The sequence below is a fragment of the Scophthalmus maximus genome, chromosome 8 (assembly GCF_022379125.1).
Source record: "Scophthalmus maximus strain ysfricsl-2021 chromosome 8, ASM2237912v1, whole genome shotgun sequence".
Lineage (NCBI taxonomy): Eukaryota > Metazoa > Chordata > Actinopteri > Pleuronectiformes > Scophthalmidae > Scophthalmus > Scophthalmus maximus.
Window position 1 is genome coordinate 22146573 of NC_061522.1, and position 17871 is coordinate 22164443.

General features: G+C 42.1%; 1 protein-coding gene across 2 annotated transcripts in view; it reads right to left on the reverse strand.

Annotated features, from left to right (window-relative positions):
- The window catches only part of glra3 (glycine receptor, alpha 3), a 103946-nt gene that overhangs the window by 19086 nt on the left and 66989 nt on the right, over positions 1-17871 (reverse strand). For both annotated transcript variants that reach the window (XM_035637910.2, XM_035637908.2), the window contains exons 5-7: positions 16990-17072; positions 5400-5537; positions 4602-4816 (exon numbers count right to left, since the gene is read on the reverse strand). In XM_035637910.2, coding sequence (XP_035493803.1) covers positions 4602-4816; positions 5400-5537; positions 16990-17072 — 436 coding nt within the window. The remainder of the gene's footprint in view (positions 1-4601; positions 4817-5399; positions 5538-16989; positions 17073-17871) is intronic.

Genomic DNA, 17871 nt, shown 5'->3' on the forward strand with positions numbered 1-17871 from the left:
GCCTATATCTGTCTGTGCGACGCAATGTCAGATCACTCCCTCACGTGACTGCCTGCACTGTGTCCTTGCGACTTCAACTTTCATCATGTTCATCTCCACTAAAAAAACTTAACTGGAAAAGATAACTCTAATGGACGACTGGGAGTGGACATTCATGTCATGGGCTCTATGGTCAGCCTTGTTACCTACTGAGCTATAGAGACTGCCTGAAATTCAGGACTGTCCAGAATTTTTCAGGACATCTGTCACCCTACATACAATTTGGCACAGGTTCAGGCTCATTGGTAGCTAAATACTTGGGACTTTGGTGATCCCCTGACTTTTCCCCTAGTGCCACTAGGAGGCAAACTTTAATTTGTTTAATGTAAAAAATGCCCAACGTTCCCGATCTTACACCCGGCTCACAAAGCAGCGCCAAGCACAACCCATGTCTTTGTTCGTTTTCCACTGATGCAGTTGTCATTTTCCCAGCCAGCGACCATGCTTACAAATGTACTTATACCCATCTGAGCGCCTATAGATGCGTTGATCCTAAAATGATTTGTCGTTAGGACCATTTTTGGTCCATTTCTATCTTGAGGCAGGGGGAAGCAGTTGTGTGATTGACTAACAAAGAAACCTGAATTGAAGTCTGTGGCACAGTATTTTTATGTTTTATGTATCTTAAGGGCACATAAGTACATCTAGTGCATCCACTCTGGCACTCTAGTGCAGCCATACAGACAGATACTGTAGTCTGTTTACATAGATCCGTTCCCTTTGCAGAGAGGTGGTCTCTCCTACTATTTGTCCAATCTGCCATAATAATAGCAATGACTGGTTATAAAAAATTATTGACTTAGTATGATACAACCCTAATGAACCATGTGCCCGGGGGCCTGTTCCAGGGAGCAGGTTTTGCAAAGACTCCGAATATTTTGACCCTGAAAAGAGGGAAACTGGGTTTTTCGTTCCAGAAAGCGAGTGAACTTAAACTGTAGGTCAGTTACCACGGTAACTGACGCTGTGAACCTAACCTGAACGCTGGCAGGTTTTCTTGAAAAAAAAAACCTCACAGTTTCTCCTTAACTCCTTAATTTTCCTGAACCTGATCTAGCTGTGAAAAAATGACGTGTCCTTTCCTCATCAACCAGATCGATATCGATATGGAAGCAGAATTAATTCAGTCGCCTCACGTCAGAGAGGCTGTTCAGACCTGATGCTTTCATTCCCCGATGACTACTTATTACAACATTACCGTTTCTCTCAAAAACTATCACATATCTGAACAATATTTTCAGACCTTATTTCCAGCATTATAATATCGCGGATAGGCTCCGACCAGATCAAAGTATTTGTATTTGCATTGCCCTTTTTTTTAACAAGTTGAAATAGCAACTGATGTTTTCTTTGTTTAACATGTGGAATGTGATTAAAGCCATATGCCTTACCTATCTGCACTATATTCTTATAATTAATTTTCAGCTAAAGCCACCATTTTTGTGCCAGTCGGATTGAAACTAAATTAAAAATAATTTAATAACATTGCACGTTTTTCAGACCACAGCCTCCTGAGCAGCGGACAGCATCACTAACCATTTTGCTAGCATCTCAGACACTTGTGGAGAAAATATCAGATCGACTCGGGCAGTAATTGTCTCCAACACCACCTGTCTCTCCTCATCATCTGCAGCTGTGATACTCCTCTTTCTCAAAATGATCTAATTTTCTCCATAAGCATGAAGTTGTATCTCCAACTCTAACGGCGTGACGTAGGAGGACCTTGTTTTCGCCTTGGTTGCCATGGTGACTTGTGGAATCGGAGATCCATTGATGATGGCTTTCTATATTTGGCGGACACGCGTAATTCCATGTGAAAATAATCAGAGTAGATCTAACTAACTCAGATCTGCTTTTTTGGAACCGAAAAAATTCTGAGTTTCCCATCTGAAAATAGATCAAGTCAGAGTTCAGGTTTAAGTTGAAAGGTTTTTAAACCTGCTTCCCTGAAAAGGCCACAGTACAACAACCTTTTACCGCCAGTAAACGAGCATTATTATTGGATCTGGACATGCTCTAAATGCAACGGCTCCAACCAAGACCTAAAATCTTTAGGTTTAGGACAGATTGCAAAGATTTGTTAACTTGGTTTCACAGTCTGTGTGTGTGTGTGTGTGTGTGTGTGTGTGAACAAAATAACACGTGACAGATTTTCAACTTCAACTTATACAGCATGCACAGGGTATACATCGCCCCACTGATGCTTTTCATTTAAAGGTTGCAACTGCTGCCCTAAACACACACACACACACACACACACACACACACACACACACACACACACACACACACAGCTGTGCCACTTACGTCTGTGTTGTCTAAATAATGTTACCTCATTCCTTTATGAAATTATGACTTATTCAGACATGTGCAACATACTGGAGTGCAAAGCTCTGTTAAGCACTGGAAACATGAGAAACCTCCTTTCGTCTGAAGACACAGACACACACAGACAGAGCTTTAGTCATGATGTTGAGGTGTATGTTTACAGTATGTGTGAGGAGATGGATGTGCTAATAAGGGTTATGTAATGAAGTCCTCCATGTCTGATTTTTACTCATGCATACAAGATACCAGAACGAGACGGAGTGGCTCTTTCTCACACACACTCTACACTCACATGATTTCTACTTGCCCATGTAACACATCCTCCAATCAAAATGGAAATAGAAAAAAGTAATTTCAGGTCTTGGGATAGGACAAATACACTCTGCTTGCCACACACACACACACACACACACACACACACTCACACGAACGTTCTCACCAATTTAGATCCACAAGATCATAATCTATCTGCACGAACCTAAAAGGTAATATTAAGTATTTGGCTGTATTTTGAGTACAATTTATTTGCCAAAAATTAGATTAAACACACAGATGAAACTGAAAGATAATGCAATCTTCATATTCAAACTTAATAAAGATATTGGGATATTATCATCATACAAAACTATTTTGGCTGATAATTGTGTTGTAAAAATCTAATCCAAAAATATGTATATACTGTATATATATTCATATAAAGAGAGAGAGAGAAAGAGAGAGAGAGAGAAGACTGCAAACTAAGAATATCTGATGAAAATAAAACATGTTTTCAAAGTCATTGGTAGAAAATTCATGTATTAAACATTAGTCCCACCGGTACGGGGGGGCAACCGGTACGGGGGGCAACAGTGAATCTAGCAAAACAAACTATATGAAGGCATGCTAATCATGGAGCATAGCTAAACACAGGGTGCGATTTGCCGGGGGGGATGCGAGGGATTTCCCGCCTTCTGGTCCTCATATCCTCACCCCTGCTGAATTATTTTCATTACTTGGGGGGACAAAATTCATCCCCCCCTCAAAGTGATCAATCCTACTTCACCAATAGATCATAAAAAATACCTAATATAGAATTTTCAAAACTAAGTAAAGTGCTGTAATGTGAATAATATCTGTCTACAGTGCGATAGAACGATAAAATCCGAAATGGACCACCCAATGTCAGCGTTCATGTTCGCAAGGCAATAGATGATTTACTTAATGATCCGGGTTCCATTAGCCTTGATCAATGCACGGCTTTTCAGAATGTCACAAAGCATGATCAATGCACGGCTTTTCAGAATGTCACCAAGCATGAATATTTTGAAGTGGGATTTCATTCTTGAATGTTTTTTTTGTTGTTGTGCATGTTTAACGGTGTCCAGCCAGTCGAGTGCATGCAGGACAGTGTGTGTAGACATCACTCGCAGACACGTTAAGAGACGTGATAGCGGCTAATTCTAGCGCTCTCAACATTTAGCTCCCTTGGTGGAGCGCACGTCTCCCATGCAGAGGTCAGGGGTTCGAAGCCTCCCGTGACACAAGATAGAGCCCCCCCCCCCTTGCTTTTTTCACAAATTGCACCCTGGCTATAAAGCATACGCATGTAATTGGAGAAGCTAGGCTTAAAGCCCATGTCAACTGAAATGAAACACAATTCCATCACCGAATAACTTAATCAGCATGTCACAAAAAACTAAAACTGTACAAAACACAAAAGTCAGCGCTGATGATCATGCTACTAAATTCTAGGAACACAGGCTATAGACTGATCAGCCATAAGATTTTGATACCACAGCACACCTTCAGAGATCTCTGAAGGTGTGCTGTGGTATCGGGCATCAAGACATCAGCAGCAGATCCTTTAAGTGCTGTAAGTTGCTCCTCAATACAAGTAAATTTACCTGCAACAAAGAATTTGGGATTCATCAGCCCAGACCATCTTCTTCTATTGGTGGCCTGATCCAGCTCTGATGCTCACGTGCCCACTGTGGCGCTTTCGGTGGGGAACAGGGGTCAGTATGAGAACTCTGACCAGTGTGCGGCTATGCAGCCCCAAACAAGGGAAGCTATGATGCACTGTGTTCTGACACCTTTCTATTTGATCCATCCATTAGATGTGATGCAGACAGTGCTGAGGTGCATGTCGGACAACATGTAATTGCAATGCAACATTAGCGATATATCTATGATAGGCCAATTAGGCCAATCAAGGTATTGGTCTCTTCTAAATTATAAAAAGCAAAACCACAGACCTTAGGCAGTGAAGTCCTGGAGCCTGAGCTCTGTGTTGTCATGGTGAGAACAGTGGTGATGCCCAGTGCCACTCTGGCCGGGGCAGCATCCATGTTAATCCAAAAGGAGACCCAGGACAGAATGACAATGAGCAGAGAAGGGATGTACATCTGGATTAGGTAGTATCCCATCTGACGCTCCAGGTGGAATCGCACCTCAATACAAGTAAATTTACCTGCAACAAAGAATTTGGTTTGTCTGGTTCTCATAACTGTCAAGATAGAAGCAGGTATTCACTTAATAAATAAAACATCTCTTCAGAAACCTATTGGTGATGATAAATTTACTGTATTTACATAGCCTTTTCTATTCTTAGAGATCACCTTAAGCACGTTACAGCAGAAGTCACATTCACCCATTCACAAACATAGGTATATAGCGCTGCTTTATACACCACGATTTTTCTATCACATTCATACACTCTCAGCACAGCCATCGGGGGCAATTTAGGGTTAAGTGTCTTGCCCAAGGACACTTGTCCTTGTGGACTGGAGGAAGCGGGGGTCGAACCACCGAACTTCTGGTTAGTGGACGACCCTTTCTACCTCCTGAGCCACAGCCCCCTGTGATTCCACAGAAATGGGCGTGGTTAGAAATGTTGGGGTACAAAAGCCGACTTAGGGTTTGGATGTCATTACCCCCTCCTTTTCATTCGTTCCCAGAAGCACAACACATGACTGATGAAATTTGACAACCATTTCACCTTGTGTAAATGTTACTTGTGTTGTGATGTTTATGGCTGTGTGTGTGTGTGTTACCTGTGTTGTAGTGCTTGGTGCAGTATCTGAGGTCTGATTCATCTTTGAGAATGAACTGTGGGAGCGTGAGGCCTTCGGCCACTTGAACTGGTCCATTCTCCTGCCACTCAAAGATCAGGTCGTTCATTGTGTAACCGACTGAAAAAATAGCAAACAACGTGACAATGTCATAATCAACAGCCACACATTGTGTCATCATTAGCAGAGCCTTCATGATTCTCTGCGAACAATCACAGATGGGAATCACAGGTAATTTATTAAAAGGTTGTGTTGTATATTTTATCTGGCAATAGACTACTATTGATAGCAACCAGTAGTCTATGGGTATCAAATATGTTCTGTGTTTATAACAACTAAATACGCTTAATAACGTAATATTCAGATAGCTACCCGATACCTGTGGAAAAACAACAACATTGTTTTAAGTTTCTTGATTTTGATGATTCAAACTGTACCAACTGTTCGGTATGTTTTCGATACAGCAAAAAAGAAATTTCCTTGATTTTAAATTTTTTTTAAATTATTAAAACAATAAAAAAATGATGTTTTTTTTACTTTAAACAATGATGGAGCTATGCTTGATCCATCTTCATGGGTGTCTTCTTAGAAGCACACAAAACAAAAATAATTGTGTAGTATTGTAGTAGTTATGAACAAATACAAACAAACGAAAAGTACAAAAGAAACATAATTTTTTTAATGGAACTCACAGTATTTTTACGCAAGTTTCAAGTTTTTTCAGAAGAAAGATGAGAATGTCCACATTTTCTGTACACAGCACGGATATGCTTGATGTGACAATGTCACCTGCAGTGGAAAATACCCTCTCACTAGGGACAGGCGTTCACAGCCAAGTAACACTGGGCGGTAAGGTAATGTGCCATTACTGTCGGGTAGCTTTGTGTAGCTCTTGACATGCATCTGTCTGCAGTCAGGGCAACAGCCGGTGCTTCGGACAGTTGACTCTCTGTTTGGGCTTTTGTTTTATTATACAAAGCAGGAATTCGCGGCTATAAATGTACACCTCCGTTAGTTGTTTTGCCTTCAGTTGGGTACCTCTGCCTAAACGCTGCGCGGAATAGTTTAGTGTGTTGCTCCATGTTTCTGTGTAGTTACACCTATTGACATGTTGGGGTGGTATCGGCGTAAATGAGTTGACATGCCTGAAGTAACTGATGTAAGATCTGATGTAGCAGATGCAAAATACCGTTGTTTTAATAGCATTGCTAGCCATATTGCAATGAGCCAACTTAGCGTAGCATGCCTCCTGGCATGCCTTACTGGAGAGCAATGTTTTGCTTTGGGAGGGGAGGAGCTGACAGCAAGCTGTCTGTTAAGTAGTCTGGGCTGCCTTTTTGAGCGCAGTGGCTCTGAGAAAATTATATTTCACACAATTTAAGCTGTATTTTTGTGCCGAACCGAAAGCCCCGTACCTAATGATTCAATACAAATACATGTATCGTTATACCCCTAATACATAAATTCCGTTCACAAAGCAGGTCACATGCTTTACGAGAATACAAGAAATACTATGATTTAGAAGGCCACAAAGGCCAGTTTGAATATGTGAGTTTTGAGCTTTTTTTGGACTGTATGGACAGAGCCCTGCAAATTTTATGTCAGCCGGAAGAGCATTCCAAAGTGACGGAGCCAAGGCTTCAAATGCACAATCACCTTTTGCTTTTAATCATGTGTAACGGACAACACGTAAGTCCTGGTCGGAAGACCCAAGTGACCTGTTGGTGGTGTAGGTGTTATGCATGACCACAGTGGGAATATAAGAACCCTTGCCTGCATGTCATCTCAGAGGCCTGAGTGAACGCATGGTCTTTTGAGACAAAGATTTGAACATTTGATTTGGACACAGCCCAACTCGCATCCCTCTTTGGAAGAGCCCCGCACGGCACCGGAGGGGTCCCGTGACGTCACAAACTCTATAATAGAATGCGATGCCAACCGCTCATCGCACTGCAGTTACAAGAATCCTCTGTGGGTTCCTCTGTCCTACAAAGGAGGTAACCACTTCTAAACTTAGACTTCATCCACCGCGACGATCACTCTAGAAAACACAAGAAGTGACAGTGCACGCAACTGAACCAGGCCTCAGGATTTACGACTTCGCCGGATGAACCGAAATCCGCCTTTTTTTCCCCCTCTGTGTGGGTGGGAAACCCACACAGCACCGGTACCGAGACAAGAGCTGTTGAGATGGAACGCTCTGTTGATTGTTCCCTGCAGAAGAAAAGACCTGAACCCTAAGGCTTTCCACCGAGTCGACCGCCGAAGGCTAGAGCAGAGAAAATGGCCCACCTTGTCAACATTAAAACAAGTTGACCACTTGAGCTGGTGTGTACCTCTCAGTGGAACCTGACGGCTGTGCTACTAAGAACATACAATTGATAACCTACCACTTCAATAAGTATGCAGTCGCAATTCCTACACCGGTCCAGAAGTCAAGTCAAGTCAACTTTACTGTCAATTCCTGCAATATTGTTCCAGACATAGAGAGGAATTGAAAAAACCTTTGTCTCGGACCCACGGTGCAATAGTACAAAACAAAACAAAAATGAGATAAGTAATATGTACAATTAATAAATTCTAAATAGTGCAAAAGTAAGAGTAAGGCAAAACCACACGGGATAGAAAACCTAAAGAAATTGAATACGTGCAATTTAAAGGACATGGAGTGCAGATTGAATGTAATAAATGTTGAGGGCACTGATGAAAGTGACAAATTGTTGAGCTTGCTGAACAGCCTGGTTAATGAAACTGTTTGCCAGTCTGATGGAACAGGCTGGGAGAAGGTACCGGAGGCTTCGGTACCTTCTCCCAGATGGCAGGAGGCTGAAGAGGGGTGGCTAGGGTCACCCACAATGCTGGTTGCTTTGCGGGTGAGGTGGGTTTCGTGGGTGTCCTGGAATGAGGGGAGTGGGACACCAATGATCCGTTCAGCTGCCTTCACTATGCGCCGCAGGGTTTTGCGGTTGGAGGAGGTGCAGCTCCCGTACCACACAGTGATGCAGCTGTTCCGGATGCTCTTGATGGTGCCCCGGTAAAAGGAGCACATGATGGGTTGGGGGGGCCCTTGCTCTCTTCAGTTTGCAGAGGAAGTAGAGGCACCGGTGGGACTCGCAAACTTCACTATATGGTTGCTGCTGAAGGATGGAGGGCAGTCGTGGGTCAGCAGCGTGAAGAGCAGGGGGCTGAGCACACAGCGTAGGGGGGACCCGTGCTCAGAATGGTGGTTCTTGATGTGTTGCTGTCAACCCATACTGCCTCAGTGGCTTTGAAGCATGACGGAACAACTGCCTGACTCAGAGAAGCGTTGAAGATGTCCATGGAGACATCTTTGAGCTCCTCTGCACAGTCCTTCAGCAGACGACCAGGAATGTTGTCTGGACCTGCAGCCTTGCGAGTGATCTTGGAGAGGGTTCTCGTCACACTGGCTGCAGTCAGGCACAGAACCTGGTCGTGGGGAGGGAAGGTGGTCTTCTGTGGGGACATGCTGTTGTGTGCTTCAAACCTGGCAAAGAAGCTGTTGAGGTCGTTCAACAAAAAGGTGTTGCTGTCACAGGTCTGTGGCGGGGGTTTGTAGTCTGTGATGGTCTGGATGCCACGCCACAGACTCCGTGCGTCTCTGCTGTCTTCAAAGTGTCCAGTTATTTTTATAATGGGGGACGCAGCTGCGTCCCCAGCTCTGAAGGCGGTGTTCCTGGCCCTCTGTAGCCTGTGGACCTCTCCTGTCAGCTGTGGCTTCTGGTTAGGCCGGGTTGTGATGGTTCTGGTGGTGGTTACATCAGCAATACATTTGCTAATGTAGGAAGTGACAGTGTCGGAATACTAATCAATGTCAGTGTGGTTGTTGTAGGTGGCTGCCTGCTTAAACATCTCCCAGTCTGTGGTGTCAAAGCAGTCCTGAAGTGCAGCATAGGCCCCCTCTGGCAACAATCTACCTGCTTCAGAACTGGTTTGGTGACTCCCACCTTTGGTCTGTATGCAGGTACGAGCATGACACTGATGTGGTCAGAGGGGCCAATGGGGGGGGGGGGGGGGGGGAGCCTTGTATGCACCTTTGTGTGAGGTTTTATCCAAGTCCAGGGTGTTACTTTCTCTTGTAGGAAAGTTCACGTGTTGGTGGAATTGGGGGAGAGCAGTCTTGAGATTAGCGTGGTTAAAATCCCCAGCGATGATGAAAAATCCGTCTGGGTGAGCAGTCTTTTGGTCAATGATAGCTTTATAAAGTTCCCAGAGTACATTAATTCTATCAGCGTTGTTGGTAGTGGGAGGGATATAAACAGCAACAAGCAGAAGTGCTGTTATTTCTCTCAGTTGATAGAAAGGACAGCACCTTATGATCGTACTACATACTACAACGGTGTCCCGACACCAAATGTAACTGATGTACACACAGACTCCGCCACCTCTCTTTTTTCCTCCTTTAACAAGGACTCTGTCCGAGTGGTATGTTAGCCGCTGAGGCCGAACGGTGGAGTCTGGGATGCGGTCAGCCATGTCTCCGTAAACACATAAACACAACTCTCCCTCACTTCACGCTGCGCAGACCTCAGCAGTTTTATATGGTCCATTTTATTGTGCAGAGACCTTAGGTTCACCAAGAGGATAGTTGGAATAGCTGGCCGGTATGGTCTCTTTGCCAGCCTTGCTCGAACGCCTGCGCGCGTGCCTCTCTTCTGCTTTCTCTCGCACCTCTTTTGGCGTCTCCTCTCCAGGGGTAAGCCGCGCGGCAAAGTAATCTGAGTTCCTGGAGCTCGTGTCTCAGGCTGTCGGGTAATGTTTCCTCAGAAAAGTTGCGGTTAACCTTTCTGCCAATGTCCAGCATAAACCGATGGCTGTACTTGTGTTCAGCCGAAGAAAAACACGAAGAAAAGTCAGAAGAAGAGTTAGAAATAGAGAATTAGAAATAAAAGAAAACACCGCACTATTGGGACCGAGAGGGGCCGCTGCATCCACACGCCGCCATCCTTTTAGAAGGAAAACACTGTAGCCAAAGCACTGTGGAACAATTTCTTTGTACACTATGGCATACCTGAACGCTTGCATAGTGACCAGAGTCGCAACTTTGAATCAGCCGTCATCAAACATCTCTGTGAGCTCTTAGGCATAAAGAAATCAAGGACAACCCCTTACCACCCGCGTGGTAACCCAGTAGTACATTTCAATCGGTCACTGCTGGGGATGCTTGGAACTCTTCAAGAAGAAGATAAAGTGAAGTGGCGTGACTACGTGCAACCTTATGCCACGCTTATAACTGCACGAAAAATTACACAACTGGATTTTCCCCATACCAGTTAATGTACGGGAGACAGCCAAATCTCCCTATTAATGTGGCATTTGGACTACAACCCGAAGGACAGAAAAGAGACACCCACAGTGAGTATGTGAAGAAACTCAGAGAAACTCTACAAGAGAGCTACAAACTGGCTGTGGAACATAATGACAGACGGCTATGCGTAACAAGCAAAGATATGACTTGAAGGTCAGAGAATCCACTATGTAAGTAGGATACCGTGTGCTTGTGAAGAATGTGGGGATAAGGGGCAAACACAAGATTGCTGACAATTGGAGCCAAATGATCTACAAGGTAGTGAGACACATTGGTGATTCTTCACTTTATGTAGTGACTCCACTGAAGGCCCGCAGAGGATATTACAAAGTGATTTGCTCCTGCTTGTGGGTTCCTTGCACCGTCTGTTAGTTGAGGTCAATGAAGTCAATCCAGATGACCTGGAGGAAACTACTACCAAAACCCTCCAGAGAACTCCAGCACCTGAAGTTGAAGAGGCAGAACCTCTGCATGATAGTGATGAAGATAAGGAATTCCACTATGTGCCAATAGCTGAAGATGAAGCTACTTACCCAACATTCACTGTTGTGCATGAAGTTCCCAGGGCTAAGAACAAACCTATCTCAGAACTGGATAAGAGTCTGGAATGGTCAAATCTAAACCCTGCTGCTAAAGAATTCCATCCTGAAGAAGTGGAACAGGGGGAAAGCACAAATGCATCATGTGTCATAGTATTAGTATTATTAGTAATTTTTGTTGACATATTTAGTGCTTTATGTGGACCAATTTTACGTGAGAAGGCTATATGGTTCAGGTCTGTGAAAGATACTGTGTGTTTTGTGTTGTAATTTAATTCTCATTCATCCTGGCTGTCATACACTCACAGATGCGCATCAGTTTTGTCATTGCTGTGATCAGCTGTTAATCAGCTGATCTCAGTTTTGTCATTGCTGTGATCAGCTGTTAATCAGCTGGTCTTATCTATCCAATAGCATTGCAACACACCTGCCTTGTTAGCCTATCATCTTGTTGCTGTCTGTTTAAAAATGTTTTCTCTCCTTGCCTAAGTCCTCTCATGCTGCTTTTCTGCATACCCTTCCACCTCCCCATCACTGCCTAGTCTGTGCAGACTCAGGGGATTCTTCAATCCATCAACCCAGCAAGTCATCAACCACCATCACCACCAGTGTCTGGACTCCATGGGGGATTTACCCTTGAGTCCACAGTCCACCAATGCCCTCTGCCACATATCTCCCCATGGAGTCTAAGCACCAAAGACTCTATCAATATTTTATCATCACATATCATCCTGTAAAACCTGCAATAAATATAATTTTTTCATTCACTTATCTCTCCTGATTGAATAAGTATTGTATCGGAATCTAGAATTTTGGTATGGTGACAAAGCTAACACACACACACACACACAAACACCCTTAACCCCAGTTAAATGGTTGAGTTCCATCCGCCAACCATGATGACCAGTGAGAATGCCGGTGTGCATGGCTAGAGGCTTGTAGTAGTAGTTGATGTGCATGTTGCAGTCTGTGTGCAATAATAAATGCCACAAGGCCTCAAGTTCCATCAAGAAGTCTCTGTGGGTTTTCATAACACTGTCGGGCATAAGGGGAGGTCCCGGAGCGAGCCAGACAGGCAGGAAATGAAATGAAAAGTACTGTTCAATGTAAGGTAATATGAACATTTCACTGAGTTGACCTTTCTCTTATACCAGGTACAGCAAGTTGTACATGAAGAAATCCAGGATCTGGAGGTTGTCTGCCACGGACCAGTGCACTGAGACCAGATTATCCTCATCAACAGCTAGAGAAGCAGGGCAGCAGAGGACCAGGTGAGTCGACTAATGATACTGTAGGTTGAGCATGAAGTGGTAACATACGTGTGTACAAAAGCTACTTTAAAATCCATATGGCAATTTAAAATTCCAAAGTGTAAACATTTAGGTTGGTTGTTTTAATTTTCCTTTTTACAGATTCTGAACCTCAGAACTACTTGTTATGATCTTCAATATTTATCTTAACAAAGTCATAACACATCCATATTAAAGAGTGGCTGGTCCACCAACAAATCACTAAATCAAATATACTTGGCTCCCACAAAAGGTGACACAGAAAACTGTGTTTGTCACTGCAGATAATGTTGCTGTGGTGCTGTCAGTCTTTGGCAGTAATGTTGATTTATTCTTGTGATATTCTTTCTACAGGACCACTTCCTAAAGAGTCGACGACAGCACAGCCTGACCTGTCAGCCATCAACTTTGACACTAAAGAGCTAGGAAACCCTGTGCAGACAGTTTCTTCATTTTTGTACAAATGTTTTTTTATGCTAATATTATAATATATATTTAGTATATTGTATGATGTTCCAAAAAAATAAACAGGTGTCATGACACATTAATTGTGCAGGTGGAAAGAGGTAATGGTTGGATTGTTTATGCTGTGAGTATTAGGAAAAGGCCTTGAACATTTAAAAGATTTTTATTCCAACTAAATAGAGCAGGTTATGCAGAACATAAATAAGCATTGGTATTGCACAAAAAACTGTATGTGCAAAATGTAAACCTCCATATGTGGCAGCCTGGACACGGGAGTCATGAAGTTGCCCACAGCACTTTCTTTCCACGTCTGTGGGCAGTTCTAGCAGACACAAGTAGGTTGACCTGCAACGGGACGGCCCGGTGGAGGAGCATCTGCTGATGTGAGGTGTCGTACGTGAAGCTCAGTCCTCGAGTTCTGACCTGTACAGTAACACATGATTAGATTAGAAACATGATAAAGAATTATATGTATGATTAGATACATTGAACAGAGTCTTGAGTTAACTCAGTCTGAGCTAACAACACTCATCGTGGAAGCTCTGACATGCTAAACAACATGTTATGAGTCCTGTACAACATTCACCTTCATTGTGTCACAGATAGTAACAGAAAAAACGGCAGAAAGCTACAAAGGTGCTGCAGCTGTTTCATCGTCACAATATGGCTGAAATGCGCTGAAGGTTAAAATATAAACTCAAAACAAACGTTGTCTGTGTAGAACTGCTAACCGTGTTCATGTTTTAGCTTAGCCTGCAGCAGCCTGTTGCTAACTAGCCAGCAACAAGTTACTGCATCAGAACTCTATTTTAAATGATATTTCCCAACACTAACATGTTAGCTTGACAAATGTGCCCACCAACAATAGCCATGTTCATTGTTTACGTTTATATTATGATAATGTCCGGTGTGTTCTTACTTGTGAATGAGCCACGAGCAGTCAGTTAGCATGTTATGCTCCGCTCGTGTCTTCCTCCTCCGATGCAGTCAGACTCAGGCAGCAGTGCGCGTTCATGTGTTGTGGGGGGAGGGGCTTTGGACAGAGGTCTGAAGGAAGCGAGTGGGACTGCGGGCAATTTTCGAAAATCGCCTACCCTTCCTTTAAGGTTCAGCTAAAAGTGTGTGAAATGTGTGTGCATGTTTGAACAAAGAAAGAGAGAGAGAGAGAAGTCTGTGCTTGGCTCTGAAAGTTTTTAAGTCTTACAGTCGCCCCTGGTTGTAACAATGTCTCTCACCGTCAAAAAGAAGAAAAAAGAAGAAAAAAATCTCGATCATTATTCATAAGTTAAATGGATCCAGTGTTAATTGGTAAACAAAAACTATGACGAAAAATGTTCATCAACGACCTTTTTTCCATGACTAAGACGGGCTAAAAATAGATATTCAATGATAAAAATAATGACGAAACATATGGTTTTTTTTCGTTGATGAGACGGGATCAAAATGTTTAGTGTGTGAAGATAAAATTTTATTTTTCCAGTTGTGGACTAGTCTTTGGCTGCTCCTGTGTGTTTAGCCTCGTTAGCTGAGCAACTCTCAGACGGCATTCCTCGCTCCGCTCCGCTAATGTTCTACGTTCACGTGCGGATAACAAACTGTTTCAGTAAATCTGGACTCAGTGCACAGAACCCTGAACCTGAGACTCAACTGTTGTTGCTGTTGTTAGAAACACACCGTTGTCACGGTTGACAACGTCTTTACTGCTGCTGCTCCACAGCGCTGATCAGCTGTTTATGGCTTGCCATAAACACTGAATGTAAAGCGTGTCCTGCACTGCGATTTCTTGGTCCCTTAACAACACACATGACAACACACATGACAACTGATAGACAATCAATATATGACTCACACACACACACACACACACACACACACCAACCACATTAACCACACACACACACAGTCAGACATATTTCTTGACAAATTGACAGGACTAGTAAGAAGATGTCTCCAGCAGGGGGGAGCAGCCTCTGCTGATCTTATATATAAAATATGTCAGCAAATGTGCTTAATTTCTTTGAAGAAGAGGAAGACTTCAGGGGAATGAATTCAGATATTACAAGTAAAAGTGTTCAGAGTGAAATGTTATTTCATGAATTTCCCTGATTTCAATTTCCAATACTTGTATTAGCCTAATTTAATTTATTTTAAAGAAAGAAAACATTTTTGACTGATTGATTGTTGTCGACTTAAAACTAGACTAAACCTATGAATGATAAACATGATTAAAATGTGACAAAAACTAATAAGCATTTTTGTCTAACAACTAAGACCAAGATCAAATGAGAGCTAAACAGGGATCTGCATATCACAACGCCGTTAGATTCAATTGAGTGATGTAGTGCATCTTTATGAAATGTGTATTATTAAATTGATTGGAGGTGAAGTTTTTCAAGGCTGTTTTTTATTCAAATGTCAAACACGAATCATGTCATTCCTTGAAATCATTTTCTTCTCATCCTCTCTCTATCTGCATGTCTTTGTTTTTCCTGTGCTGTCTGCTGCATGACATGACGAGCATCAACACAGCTATAAAAACAATCCCAAATGTATATATATATATATATATATATATATATATTCTATGTATAGTGCTCTTTGTGACCTGGGGCCAGGCCGAGCTCCTGATTGAACAAAGGATGAATTAGTCATTATCATCCTATCAACATTAATATATATGTGCTTAAAATTATCTGTTTAAATACCGTTTTCCTCAAGGGGAAATAATGTCAATGGATACTAAATATATAATGCATGAATAAAAAAAAATAGAGATCCACCTCAAAATATACAATACATGACACACACAAAAAAACTATATATATATATATATATATATATATATATATATATATATATATATATATATATATACATATGTAGTTGTTTGTGTATACAGCATCCAAATATCTTAATTCATGATACTCTTTACAGTATCAGGGTGCTACAAGTCGTGGCGTGCACAGTTTAAGTCCCTGTTGGTAAAAAGCTGAAGCCTCGCAGACACATCACTGAGGTATGGCATAAACGTACAGCACGAGCAGGAGAAGCAAATGCAATTAGGATGAATGATAAAGTGAAGCAGGAAGAGAGAGCAGTGGTGCAGCATGGGCTTAGCAATGTTAAGTTATTAATCTATGTTTTTTTAAATTTACATTTTTGAATTGCAGGACACTGATCTGCTCATTCAAGTCTGCTCACATGTCAAAGCCTAAAGTCACGAAACCCTGACAGGCTGCCTTGCTGAGTGATGAAAGGTCCAGTACGTTAACAGGTTTGATCAAAAAATATAAAGAATCCTAAACCAGAAGAGGAGGAGGCAATAAATCAGCAAAAATCACAGAAGCATGTCGTTGAGTCTGATTCCACGGTTCAACAGACCGTCTTGTCAAGGCACTTTACATAGTAAGGTCGAGACCTCACAATATTACAGAAAAACCAACTGTTCCCACAATGAGCAGTACTTGGCGACCGTGGATCTTTGTGAGAACAAATTTGAGTTTTGGGAGTTGATAATTAGATTTAGTTCAGTTTAGTGTAAAGGTTTCACATTTAGTTTTTAGGGTTAAGGTTAGAGTAAGCTGTATGTAATAATACATTATCTCAATGAGGATCCTTATAAGTACAGAAGTACATGTATGGTCCAGATTCTACTCATTTTGGGGGACCAAAATCTTCTGTCATAGTGATTTGTTTTCCTTATGGGTTAGGGTCCACCAAGGGTTAGGGTTAGGGTAAGGGTTAGGGGGGTTAAGGTTAGTGGTTAAAAAGCAAGTCCCCCCATATAGATTTTTTAAGGTTAGGTTTAGTAAAAGGATAAAGTTACAGTATCTTTCTGTGTGTGTGTGTGTGTGTTTGTGTGTGTGTTTGTGTGTGTGTACACTGTGTGTGTGAGTGTACTGTGTATGTGTGTGTGTGTGTGTGTGTGTGTGTGTGTGTGTGTTTGTACTTACAGCTTTCTAGCTGCATGATACAGGTCTGAACATCCATTGGGAAGTTTTTAAGATCCATGGGACATGACAGAGTTAATGTTAGTCTGAAAGTGAAGAGAGGGGAGAGAAGAGTGAGTGATAGGGTTTAAAGTAATCAATCAATGTCATACACATCCGCCTACACCAAGGCGGATATCTTTGAAGCTCTGCGACATCTAAGATGTGACAGCTTCCATTTTTACTCTTGCTGCACATCATTGAGACGGTCAGGCATTTGACAATCTCAAAAACATTCCCTTTTCAACAGAGAACTACAATAAGCATTTCATCTTTACAATATGACTAGGAAATATATAAATATAAGTCAACACAGAAAGATATACAAAAAAATTGTCAGGTCTCTGGCTTTAATTTTTGTATTTTGGACGCACAAAAATGAGAATCAATTTTAAAGGTCAGTTCTTCAATAGTCTATATACAGTATAGAGAGATACAATATATATATTCTCTGATATAGTAACAAGTCTTTTTTAGCTGCACATTATTTTGGGTTTAACTGTTGTATTGGTGTGTATTTTGATGGGGGTAAGCATGCCGTTTGTGCATGCTCCTTAAATAAAAAAGAATGATATAACCAGGTATTGTAAAATCAAAATAAATACAAATGCATTCTTAGTTTTGCAGTGATGTTCTCCAGAAAAAAACAAATCCATATGATTGAGATGATGTATTCACACCTCATGAGATGGATTCCTCACATCCCATCCTGTTTACATGACCTTGGTTTATGTGTGCCTCTGGCCATGAAAAGACGATGAAAAAAAATCACATACAGCTTCTCTATGATTTCAGTTTGGTAAAAGTCAAGACAACCTATAACTATAACTGTCCCTCCTCTGGACT